Consider the following 13,882-nt stretch of genomic DNA (forward strand, 5'->3'; position numbering starts at 1 on the left):
TACATGCATTTATTCTTTTGTCTATGTATGTATGTATGCATGCATGTATGTATAAATATAGTTCTATGAGATTGTATTATGTGTAGCTTTGTAAATCACAACCAAGATATTGAACTGTCCCGTTACCATAAGTTTTCCTTGTGCTACACCTTATGCATAGCTTCCTTCTTTATTCCCTCCCTGTTAACTCCTACCAACTTATTAACCTGATTTTTATGTTTGTTATTTTGAGAATGAATCATGAAGTATGTAACCTTTTGAGATTGGCTTTCTTTCACTCAGTGTAATGCTCTTAAAATTTTGGATGCATTTCAAAAGAAATAAACATCAGCATACATTGTCCTAATTACATCAGCATATATAGTATTAATGAGAGATTAATATTTAAGTTTCTTTTAAAATATATTTTTATTTCAGAGAGGAAGGGAGAGGGAGAGATAGAAACATCATTGATCTGCTGCCTCCTGCAGGCAGGCCCCCTACTGGGCATTAAGCCCGCAACCCAGGCATGTGCCCTTGACCAGAATTGAACTCGGGACCTTTCAGTTCGTAGGCTGATGCTCTATCCACTGAGCAAAACCGGCTAGGGCTAAGTTTGTTTTTGAGGCCCAGTTTACATATAATGAAATGCCAAATGTTAGTATCTTTAGAGTTTTAATCGAAGGAAATAAGAGTAGCTTTTTATAAGGATGTAAGTTATACTGTACTTGAATGTTTCTGTATAATTCTACTCAATATTATACAGATTCAAATATATTTGAAATTATTTGGTACCACCAAAATATTGATAGCAATTATGCTATTCTCTAGTAATACAGAAAAAAATTTTATAAATTTGTTAGCTTTAAACTTAAAAATGGATCACTATGAAGCTTATTTAGTAAGAAACTTATGCTAATGTGATGGTAATGATAAAAGATTTGCTTCCTGAAGAATGAGCAGTAAAACCCTTGTGCTCTGGAAAGGAACTTTGAAATACATAAGATCCAACTTATATTTTTAAAATAAATCTTTATTGTTCATATTATTACAAACGTTCCTCATTCACCCCCCCCCCTCCATTGCTCCCCTCCACCAGGTTCCCATCCAACCATCTGTCCTTTCCCCATCCTCCATTGTGTTCATCCATAGGTGCACAGTTTTATGTTCAGTCTCTTCCCACACCCCCCACTCCCCTTTTCCCCGAGAGTCATCAGTGCACTCCCCTTCTATACCTCTGATTCTATTATATTTACCAGTTAATATTGTTCATCATGTTTTTTACTTCCCTTGGTTTTTGAATTCACTTGTTGATAGTTACGTATTTGTTGCTCACAATTTTTATCTTTATTTTCTTCCTCTTCCTAAAGAACCCCCTTCAGCAATTTATATAATTGTGGTTTGGCGGTGATGAACTCCTTTACCTTAAATTTATTTGTGAAGCTTTTTATCTGGCCTTCGATTCTGAGTGATAGCTTTGCTGGGTAGAGTATTTTTGTCTGTAGGTTCTTGTTATTCATCACCTTGAATATTTCTTGCCATTCCCGTCTGGCCTGCGTGGTTTCTGTTGAGAAATCAGCTGACAATCATATGGGTGCTCCTTTATAGGTAACTACCTGCTTTTCTCTTGCTGCTTTTAAGATTCTCTCTTTGTCTTTTGCTCTTGGAATTTTAATTATGATATGTCTTGGTGTAGTCTTCTTTGGATTCCTTTTGTTTGGGGTTCTGTGCGCTTCCTGGACTTGTAAGTCTATTTCTTTCCCCAGGTGGGGGAAGTTTTCTGTCACTATTTCTTTCAATATGTTTTCAGCATCTTGCTCTCTCTCATCTTTTGGGATGCCCATAATTCTGATGTTGGTTCTCTTGAAGTTGTCCCAGAGGTTTCTTACATTATCTTCAACTTTCTGGATTCTCTTGTCTTCTTGCTTCTGCAGAGGAGTGTCCTCTGGCTCTTTGTGTTGTCAAATCTTGGACTTGATTCTTGCAATCTTCCATTCTGTTTTTAGGACTATAATATTTTTCATTTCAGAGAATGTATTCTTTATTTCTACTTGGTCCTTTATTATTTCTAGTTGCTCCCTTTTCATATCCTCATAGGCCTCATTTATTTTATCAGCCTTTTCTAGGAGATTCTTGAAAAACCTTATAAGCATGGTTTTGAACTCTATATCCAGTCGCTTTTTGTCCTCCATTTCTTTCGTTTGTGATCTGTTTCCTTGTCTCGGCATTTTCGCAGCTTCCCTGAGTTGGTAGGGTGGGATGATCAGCTGTATCTATGCCAGGAGACAGCCTTATTCGACTAGACTTGGAAAACTGCAAGAGCCTCTGTGCTCAGCTTGGATGGTGCAGAGTTTCAGGATGGAGCCTATAGCCTTGGCTTCTGGTTAGCCCTGCCCTATGAAGTTCCCGAGTCTCAGTGTTCCTCGGTGTCCTTTGGTACTGCTGCAAGCACCTCTGAGAGAAAGGTGCCCTAGAGTTTTGCCTGCTATCAAACGGTCTAGTCTCTCCCGCATCGAGCCCACAACTGGGGTTCAATGCAGTTGGAAGTGGAGTTAAGAGCAGTCAGGAGCTTATGTCTCCTTCCCGGTAGGGCAATCAGTGGCTCAATCAACAGTCTGTCCTCTGCGTGAAATGTGCGTGACTCGGGGGCTCTTCCTTTTGCTGCTCCCCTGAGCTTCCGCCTTACAGCCCAGATTCCCTCTGTATGAGCATGGGGCTCGAGGGTCTCGCCCAGAACTGGGGTTCAGTGCAGTCGGAACTGGGGCTCAGCACAATCCAGAGCTTTTGTCTCCTTCCCGCTAGGGCATTCTAGCAGCTCAGTCTACAGTCTGTCTTCTGCGCGAAATGTGCGCGACTCGGGTTCTGCCTTTAGCTGATCCCCTGAGCTTCAGCCTTACAGTCCAGATTCCCTCTGTATGAGCCTGAGACGCCAGGGTCTCGCCTAGAGCTGGGGTTCAGTGCAGTTGGAATTGGGGTTCAGCACAGTCCGGAGCTTTTATCTCCTTCCTGGTAGGGAACGCCAGCCAGGCACTCAGCTGCCCCTCTTCTCTGGCTCCGTCCTCTTCCCACGCGTGCACCTTGTCTCTGTACCTTAGGCTTTTACAGCTCCTCTAATTTTCCTTCTGGTTTTCTCTTTCCTTCTAGTTGTAGAATTTCCAGTCAGTCAACTTTCCTGTAGTTCTGGATAATGTCCACTTTATATTTTAGTTTTATTTTTTGAAATTGTTGTGCAAGGCTGCAGTTAGGCGTTTACCTATGCCGCCATCTTGGTTTCTCCGTCTAGATCCAACTTATTTATCATTTTACTACTGGTGCTTTTTAAAGTATCCATGTGCTTTTCTTATAAGTTCTTTTAAGTCATGTTTTGGACCTCACAGTACAATTTAGAACCACCTAGTTGTTATTAAAGTTTTAGGCTGTTTTATTTTACATGATTTTACTTATGTAGATAACTTAAAACTAATTTTAAGTATGCTTTTTTTTCTTCAAGGAGATGAAGACTTATCTAAATCAGTGCCTGTCACAGTGGATGATGATGACGATGACAATGATCCTGAGAATAGGTATGGTTCTATCTGTAAGGGCATTAAAAAGATTCTAACATACACTAGGAGTGGCACAAACAGGAACAACAGAACCTCAAGCTGGTTGTAAAAACCAGGAGTGCATTAGAAAGACTCTGCTCACAGTCTTTCCTCAAGTTTGAAAGAAAGGCTAGAAAATAGGCTAAAACTTAGAAACTTTAAGAGAAAGTAAATATAAATATTGACACACCTAGCATAGGGTATGTTATAAATACATATAATACTGTCAATTTTATATTTTTATGTAAACTGCTAATTTTTGGGAATATTTTAATTTTTATAGATTATTTTTATTGATGAAAGTGAATTGTATCATATTGTTGACAACTCCTTAATATTTGATTAAAAAAAATCCTCAAGTGAGGATATATTTTCCATTAATTTTAGAAAAGTGTAGAAGGGAGGGATGGAGGAAGAGAGGGAGAGGGGGAGAGAGAGAGAAACATCAATGTGAAAGAGACTTATTGATTGGTTGCCTTCTGCGCACGCAGCCTGAAACCCAGGTACCTGCCCTTGATCTGGAATCGAACTCTTAAGCCTTTGGTGCGCAGGCACCACTGAGCCACAGCAGTCAGGGCTGAGTATTGTTTTTATTTATTTAAAAAAATATTTTTTATTAATTTTTCACAGAGAGGAAGGGAAAGGGATAGATTGCCAGAAACATCGATGAGAGAGAATCATCGACCAGCTGCCTCCTGCACACCCCCCACCGGGGATGTGCCCGCAACCAAAGTACATGCCCTTGACCGGAATCGAACCTGGGACCTTTCAGTCCGCAGACCGATGCTTTATCCACTGAGCCAAACCGGTTTCGCCCGAGTATTGTTTTTAATTGCTATCCATTATGGTAGTTCTATTTATTAAAATCTGTTAATAAAAAAAAAAAAAGGGACAGTACTCAGGTATTTAAGATTAAGAAATTGCTTTCTAAATTAGTATTAATTTACAAAGTGTCCAGAATGATACAGATTTTAACTATTTTTCAAATAAAATAGAAATAGACAGTATGATACTATTATTTTTAATGACTTAAATGATAAGTGTAAATGTGAACAGTATAGCCTATACAGATATTGTTAACTAAGGGATGGCTGGGAGGAGAGAAACATACAAAGGCACGCTCATATTCCAGCAATGGAAAAAAAAATTAAATAATATAACCATATGTTTTTCATGGCTTTTAAACCTTTCTCTGCTCTACAATATACCCCACATTCATAATCTTTAGCCAAGTGTGCTGAAGTGGATGGCATTTTGAAGTAATAGGAATAAGAGTATTTGACTTCTAATTTTTATAACAACTGTCTCTGTAATCTTGGTCAAGTGACCAAGATTAACTACTCTTTGCCAAAATTTTCTGATCTCTAAAATGAAAGTGTTGGATGAAGTTTTCTCTGATTAATTCTATGTCCATAAAATCTGCTAGACTTGATGGGTTTTATTAAAGAACACTACTATGTTAACCATTCATTTATTCCTAATAGTAAGCTCTAATGTTAAGAAAACATGAAAATATATATGTATTTTTTGTGTCATAATTTCCTAAGGATAGCTGTTATTCTAGCTTTGTTGTATATCTTGCTGATGATGATACGTTTTTCTGTTTCAAAGATAAGCATTCTCCTAATTAGCAGGAAAACATTTTTATTAGCATAAATGAACAATTTTATTTTGCACTTTGAATAGAGTTTAATCATGTATACAAAGACAGATACTGCTTTGCTACTTATTATTTTTTTGTTAATCCTCAATGGAGGATATTTTTCCAATGATTTTTAGGGAGAGTAGAAGAGAGAGGAAAAGACAGAGAGAAGCATCGATGTGAGAGAAACATGTCAATTGGTTGCCTCCTGCACATGCCCTGTCCAGGCCCAGGCTGGGGAGGAGCCTGCAACCAATATATGTGCCCTTGATTGGAATCAAATCTGAGACCTTTTGGTCCGCAGGCAGATACTCTTATCCACTGAGCCAAACCAGCTAGGGCTATTTTTTCATTATATATCCAGTTATTTTATGGGATAGGTGTGGGGTCCAGAATGGGATGGTAAGGACATATATTTTATTCATCAGGGATTTATTTTTAAAAAATATTTTATTAACTTTTTACAGAGAGGTAGCGAGAGAGATAGAGAGTTAGGAACATCAATGAGAGAGAAACATTGATCAGCTGCCTTCTGCACGCCCCCTATTGGGGATATGCCCACAACCAAGGTACATGCCCTTGACTAGGATCGAACCTGGGACCTTTTAGTCCGAAGCCCGATGCTCTATCCACTGAGCCAAACTGATTAGGGCTAATCAGGGATTTATGTAGTATATGATCACAGAGAGATTATGAAAGCATTAAAAAATATATTATTTAATAATTCTTTAATTCCTTTTCACTTATTTATGCTATTTGTTTTCCTACAAAACATGAGGCCTCAAATATTATTGAAAGGCTAAGAATGTTTAAAACATGGTATATTATAATTTATTGTGAGTGATGAACCTTAATTTCATATCTAACCACCAATTGAGAGTATTATTAAGGTATGATAATTTTTTTGTGTTAGAGCTTGTCAAAATATAAACATCATTTTCATCTTTTAAGTACTTAATTACTGTAACTGGCAAGTATTTTATTGAAGGTGTATATAATTCCATCTTATGTTTGTAGTTAAAAAATACATCCCTTTTGAGTATTTTGAGAAAAATTCAATTTTGTCTTGAGCATGTTTTTCATTATACTCAATTTAATATACAGGAACCCAGCGATTTTCCAACAGTGTACTGTGGTATGTTGATTTGCTGCAAGAATTTTTAAAACATGCAATACCTGACTACATCAGTATTGACCTTTTCCCTTTGATTGTCAAAGAAAAAATACAATAGCCTTCCAGGGTAGATGAATCAGAATCATACCTGGTTTTGTCAGATATACAAAAAATATAACATACTTTTTGTTGTTGCAGAAATTTAGTAATTATAATAAGTTTCTTAAAAATATTTTTATTGATTTCAGAGAGGAAGAGAGAGGGGGAGGTATAGACATCAATGATGAGAGAGAATCATTGGTCGGCTGCCTCCTGCATGTCCCACACTGGGGGTTAAGCTTGCAACGTGGGCAAGTGCCCTGATCAGGAATTGAACGGTGACCTCCTGTTTCATAGGTTGATGCTCAACCACTGAGCCATGTAGGCAGGGTAGAAATTTAGTAATCAGATGTGTGCCATGAGATGAAAAGGTGGAAAATCACTGACATATACCATTAATAATTTCCTCATATATCAAATAGATATCTATTCCTCATGGATTATCTAATGATGGGGATACAAATACCTTTTTGAACTATTTTAGTTTAGGTGGTGTGGTTGAGCATATTTGAATATGAATTAAACAGATTTTAGGAATTTGTAGATCATGATTAAGTTTTGGAATTTATTTTTACCAATTTTACATTTTGGAATCAGGATGTAATTTGGTAGATAGCATGTTGTACTTGTGTGTAAATTTGTACACAGTTGTATAATTATATATAAATTATGTATACATTTTATTATTGCTTTTTAGCAGTATTGTAATACATTTTTAGCATTGATGTTATGGAGAAATAAATACTGTATTAAGGCAGATGTTTAATTAATTGAATGCAATAAATTTCTATAAAACTTTTTTCTTTAAAAAAATTTTAAGCCAAAGCCGGTTTGGCTCAGTGGTAGAGCATCGGTCTGTGGACTGAAAGGTCCCAGGTTCGATTCCGGTCAGGGGCATGTACATTGGTTGCGGGCACATCCCCGGTAGGGGGTGTGCAGGAGGCAGCTGGTCGATGTTTCTCTTCATCGACGTTTCTAGCTCTCTATCTGTCTCCTTTCCTCTCTGTAAAATATCAATAAAATATATTTTTTAAAAAAATTCTTTTTAATTGATTTCAGAGAGGAAGGGAAAGGGAGAGAAAGAGAGAAACATCAATGATAAGATAGAGTCATTAATCAGCTGCCTTCTGCATGCCCCACATTGGGGATTGAGCCCACATCGCGGGCATGTACCCTGACCTGGAATCAAACTGTGATCTACTGGTTCGTAGGTTGATGCTCAACCATTGAGCCCTGCTGGCCAGGCTGTAAAACTTTTTCCTTGTTCAAGCTTTTGATTTTAATTATAATGCATCTTTTTATGAGACTTGAAAGAATTTGCTGGAATTGAGATAATGCAGGCTAGTTTATAGCCAAAGATACTTTAATATTTCTGAAATTGAGAAAGTAAACACTTTATAATTCTCAAAACATTTATTTTATATAACATATACTTATATATAACTTATGTACTTATATATGTGTGTGAAAGTTTTACAACAGATTTCACTCTTACTTATCTTCTCTATTTTAAAGCAGTGATAGCTTTTGAGGTCAATATAAAAGACTTAGCCATGCCCTGAATATGTTAGTGGGTATGAATAAATAAGTGTCTATTTAGCCTACAATTAGATGGCATCATTCAAATTTGATAGCTCTAACTTATAAATTATTTCTGTATAATTGCATATATTTAATAAACGAAAAAATATTATAGATTGGCAGTTTAACTTTCATTACTTTCATTATATATATTATTGATTTTTTTTTTTTACATAGAGAAATGGAGAGGGATAGAAAGTTAGAAACAGTGATGAGAGAGAAACATTAATCAGCTGCCCCCCAGGACACCCCCTACTGGGGATGTGCCTCCAACCAAGGTACATGCCCTTAACCAGAACCGAACCTGGGACCCTTCAGTCCTCAGGCCAATGCTCTATCCACTGAGCCAAACTGGTCAGGGCTCATTACATTTCTGGTAGAGCCTTTAAAAACATATACGTATTAGACTACCTTTATCTTTTGAATTTTCTGTAACTGAGAATTTACTTTATATTTTATAGATTCAGCTTTATGTACTTTTTGAAAGGGAGAATAATAATACCAGTTAGTCAGATTATTTAACTTATACATGTAATGTTAGTCAGTTATTTGAATATACCGTATTCATTTTTTATTTTTAAATTTTTATTGATTTCAGAGAAGAAGGGATTGTGAGAGAGATGAAAACATCAATGATGAGAATCATTGATTTGTTGCCTCCTACAAGTCCCCTACTGGGGATCGAGCCCACAACCCAATCATGTGCTCAGACCAGGAACTGAACTTGACCTCCTGCTTCATAGGTTGAAGTTCATCCACTGAGTCACACTGGGCAGGCAAATGTACAATTACTTTAATGTCTTCTGAATCCCTTTTAACTATGTTTTAAATAGGTTCTTTCAATGAAAAGACATTTATTAACATAATTTTTATTATTGTTACAGTTCTACAGGTAGCCTGGCATTCAAAATGCATTATGATTCCTTAATGTTTTAAATTTTAATAAAAATATTTTGACCAAAAACATTTTAAGAATGTTCTATATTTTACTGTCAATTAGTCCCAGCAATAAGATGGTATTGAGTTCATGTCTAACATGGTTAGTAGTGTGGGTAATTAAACCAAACTTTGTCTTTAGAGGTTGCATGCTAAAATAATCATTGAAGAATCCATTCCTTCTATAAAAAGAATTATTTTTGGAATATTGTTAATTTATATTTTTACACAGTGTGAAGCATATTTAAAACTGAGGTTTTAGGAGAAAAATTATATGGCTAGGCATTTTTCTAAATAAGCATTCTTTTTTTTAACCTGAAGTTTGATTAAAAGCTGAGATTTTTATATTGATATTCTCCCCCGCTATACACATACATAGATTTACTTTATAATTGAAAACTGTTTAATTGGGTATAATAATACTCTATAGTTTTTCTCATAATTTCTCTTTCAGTGTGATTTGATTATTTATTTATTTGTTAATCTTCACCCGAGGATATTTTTCCATTGATTTTTAGAGAGAGTGAAAGGGAGGGGTAGAGACAGAGAGAAACATCAATATGAGAGAGACACATCTACCGTGTTTCCCTGGAAAATAAGACCTACTTACAGGTTTCCTTCTGAGTTAAATATAAGGCATCCCCCCCAAAACAAGAACCCCCCCCCCCCCCAGGCTAAACATGAGAGATTTGGTCCACTGATTCTGAAAGAAATGGAGTCACAAGAAATTCACCAGGAAATTCAGGAATTGGATTGTTATGCTGATGTTCCAGAAGATGATGACATGATTGTCATTGAATAAATGAGTAAATTCTTGATACTGTAGGATTCACAGTTTGTCTGGTTTGGGTTGACAACTACCGTACTACCGTACCATATACAGGTAATAAATTTCCTTTATTTTCATTTAACAATAAATGTGTACCGTATTCTTCTTCATGGAAAAATAAGACATCCCCTGAAAATAAGACCTAGCTCATCTTTGGGAGCAAAATTTAATATAAGAAACTGTCTTATTTTTAGGGAAACAGGGTATTAGTTGCCTCCTGCATGTGCTTTGACCAGGGCCAGGGATGAAGCCTGCAACCGAGATGCATGCCCTTAACTCGAATCAAGTGCAGGACCCTTAAATCTGCAGGCCGACACCCTGTAATACATGAGATGATACCCAACCAACTGAGCCACACCAGCCAATGCTATTTAAATTTTTTTAAAAACTAAAAATGATCCTCACCTATGTTTTTTAATTTATTTATTTATATTTATTTTTAAAATTTGGAGGGAGGGAGGGATTTGAGGAGGGGCAGAGGAAAGGGAGAGCAAGATAAACACATCAATGCTAATTTTTTGATGGATTGCCTCCTGACCCGCTCCAACTGTGGATCAAACCCACAAGCTAGGTATGTTCCCTTACCAGGAGTTGAACATGCAATCTTTTTTGTTGTATGCGATGATGCTTCAACCAGGGGAACCACCCAACCAGGGCATCGTAGTTATTTTTATAGAAATGTTCATATCAAGATATTAAGTTTGAGTCACAGAGTTAAAAAAATGTTAATACAGATTTTTAAGATGAGGAAATCCATAGTAATTTTATGAAATTGTTATTTTTATTCCTGGAAACATTTTTTTTTAGGACCAAAGGAAATTTATTGCTAACCCCGGAGTTAGCAGCATCCATGATCCCCACCTTTCTTTCTCCTTCTAAAGTTAGATATATTGTAGACTCATCTCTTCTTTTTTATGATGAAAAACATATAACATAATTTTCCATCTTTTTCCCCCATTATAGTTCACATTCAGTATTATTCTGTATTAGTTTCAGGTGCACAATATAGTGGTTAGACAATCATATACTTTATAAAGTGGTCCTCCTAATATCTTAAATCCCCCCACTGGCTCATACATAGCTATTACAATATTATTTCCCCCCTCTATTGACCTCTTTCTGGCCACACCCATCCCCCAGCACATGTCCTCACCCTCTAGTAACTGTGTCCATTAATTATGCTTATATGCATGCGTACAAGTCCTTTGGTTTACCTCTTACCACACTCCCCATTACTATGCCTTCCCTCTGAGGTTTGACAGTTTGATGCTTCTCTGTCTGTGGATCTATTTTTGTTCATCGGTTTATGTTCACTATATTCCACAAATAAGTGAGATCTTGCAATATTTATCTTTCTCTGATTGGCTTATTTTGCTTAGCATAATACTCTTTAGACCCATCCATGCTGTTTGCAACTGGTAAGAGTTTTTTCTTTTTTACAGCACAATATGTATAGATATACCACAGTTTTTTAATCCATTGCTCTGCTGATGGGCACGTAGGCTGATTCCAAATCATAGCTATTATAAATTGTGCTCTATGAACATAGGGGTGCATGTATCCTTTCTGATTGGTATTCTTTTTTTTTAAAATATCTTTTATTGATTTTGTACAGAGAGGAAGGGGGAGAGATGAGAGTCAGAAACATCGATGAGAGAGATTCATCAATCAGCTGCCTTTTACACACCCCCTACTGGGGATATGTCCGCAACTAAGGTACATGCCCTTGACTGGAATCGAACCCGGGACCCTTCAGTCCCCAAGCCGACACTCTATCCATTGAGCCAAACCAGTTTCGGCTCTGATTGGTATTTCTGATTTCTTGGGATATATTCCTAGAAGTGGAATCACTGGGTCAAATTTGAGTTCCATTTGTAATTTTTTGAGGAAACTATACTGTTCTCGACAGTGGCTGTACCAATCTGCATTTTCACCAATCAGCATTACCTCCAACAGTGCATGAGGGTTCCTTTTTCTCCACATCCTTGCCAGCAGTTTGTTGATTTGTTGAGTGGGGAAAGTCTGTATTTCTACCACTGGGGGCCTTATGCCCTTGGTTGGGTTTGTGTGTGCCAAGTGGTGGTGCGCTCAAGCACCCAGAAGTGCTGTGGTGCTGAATCCATGCTACCGAGGTAGCTGTGGGGAGATATCCAGGAAGGGAGGATCCAGAATTTCTATCGCTGTGGCAGTGGGCCCTTGTTTGGGTAAGAGTGTGCCCCGCAGTGGCACCCACTAGCGCCTATGGAGTGGTGGGCTCAGGCAGCATGTGCGCTTGAAAAGTGTGACTGTGGAGCTGTAGAAGCATGACTGTGGCATCAGGAGTTCAGCCACTGGGGCAGGGGGGGTCACACTTCCTGCTGCGTGAGTGTGCACCCTTGGAGGTGGAGGTCCCAGGGTCTGCAGGTCTGCGGGTGGGGCAGCAGGATTTTGGCTGGAGTGGCTGCCAAGTTGCAGGCAGTGTCTAAGGCCTGTCTGGGTGGTGCTGCTGATTAGTTCTAGAATAGGCTACTCTCCCCTTCAATATGTTGTGGTTTCCGTGCTCGAGTCCCACAGCCCGGGGAGTGCCCCCAGCAGTGATAGTGTCTCCCCTTCCCAAAGAGCCTGGTCTGCTAGCTCTTGCTGCTCCTGCTGGATTTAATTTCCCCTCCCTCCCTCACAAACACATCCACACAATCTCCTTTCACCTCCTTTCTCACACCCTCTCCCTCATCTCCCTTGCCATCTTCCTCCATTCTCCTCCTGCTTTCTAATTTTTTTCTCCAATAGCTGTTCAGATTGTGTGTATTTCGCTGCCCTGTTTTCTAATTCACTAATTTGGTCCTCCACTTCTTGTAGTCTACTGTTGAAACCTTCCATCATGTTTATTATTGTAGCTATATCATTTTTTATATCCTCTTGATTCTTAACGTAAGTTGTTGGTTTTCTCATCCATCTGGTTTATGAACTGCATGACCAGTACTCTTTGAGTTCTTTTTTCTTTTTTCTTTTTTTTTTTTTTTTACATATTGCATGCCTCTATTTCATGTAGTTTCTTTTCCTTTTCTTTTATTTTTTTTATTTTTTTTTATTTTTTGGTGTGGGGAATGATCACCCCTTTTCTTTCCTTTGGTGGTTGTTTCGTTGTCTCCCCATTCTTGTTAACACCAGTCCCAGGCTTGCTGGATGGATGCACAGAGCCTGGCTCAATGCCTTACTTAGTCTTCTCAGGCAGGGAAAGCAGTCAGAAGTTTTTCCTTCCGGAAGCACAGGTCTGAGCCAGTGCTGCTGTTTTCGCTGATGGAGTACAGTCCCAGGTTTGTTGGTGGAACATGCTAGATCTGAGTCCCTCACCATGGGCTTGATTGGCAGGGAATGCAGACAGGGGCTTAACTGTGGTATGTGCATGGCGGGGCTGACTTCATCGTCTTTGTCAGCAGGGAGCACAGTTCCAGGCTTGTTGGCAGCAGGATACACTGTCAGGGTACACATTGCCGGCCTGGCAGGAAGGAGATGCAGACAGAGGCTTGCCTGTGGGACGTGCAGTGCAGGAACCGACTCCGCCATCTTGGAGGCAGGAAACTCAGCCAGAAACTAGCCTATGGGGACATGGCTGGGGTGATGCTGCAGTTTTGGTGGGCAGCGAACTCAATCAGAAGCTCACATGCAAGATTGTGAGGTTGGGGCGAGGATCCAAGATGGCTGCGCCCAGGTGAACACCTAGCCGCAGCCGCACACAACAATTTCAATAAAATACAGCTAAAATATAAAACGGACATTGCCCAGAACTACAGGAAGGTTGACTGACTGGAAATTCTACAACAAGAAGCAAGGAGGAAACCAGAAGGAGGTGCGGAGGAGCTGGAAAAGCCCAAGGTACGGAGACGGCGCACGGAGAGGACGGAGTCAGAGAGGAGGGGGAGGCAGAGTGCCTGGCGGGCATTCCCTAGCGGAAAGGAGATAAAACTCCGACTGTGCTAGGCCCCCGACTGCTCTGAACCCCAGTTCTAGGCCAGACCCCGGGGACCCAGGCTCATCCATAGGGAGCCGGCCTGTAAGGCGGGACCCCAGGGAAGCGGCGAAAGGAGGTCTCGGCGGCGCGCACACTGCGTGCAGAGAAGGGACTGTCGGCTGTGCCGTGG

At 39.0% G+C, this 13,882-nt stretch overlaps 1 protein-coding gene across 10 annotated transcripts in view; it reads left to right on the forward strand.

Annotated features, from left to right (window-relative positions):
- The window catches only part of ATRX (ATRX chromatin remodeler), a 236,322-nt gene that overhangs the window by 83,454 nt on the left and 138,986 nt on the right, over positions 1-13,882 (forward strand). For all 10 annotated transcript variants that reach the window (XM_036439867.2, XM_036439869.2, XM_036439876.2 and 7 more), the window contains one exon: positions 3,470-3,542. In XM_036439867.2, the coding sequence (XP_036295760.1) occupies positions 3,470-3,542 (73 nt within the window). The remainder of the gene's footprint in view (positions 1-3,469; positions 3,543-13,882) is intronic.

This window comes from Pipistrellus kuhlii, unplaced genomic scaffold (assembly GCF_014108245.1).
Source record: "Pipistrellus kuhlii isolate mPipKuh1 unplaced genomic scaffold, mPipKuh1.p scaffold_m20_p_16, whole genome shotgun sequence".
NCBI lineage: Eukaryota > Metazoa > Chordata > Mammalia > Chiroptera > Vespertilionidae > Pipistrellus > Pipistrellus kuhlii.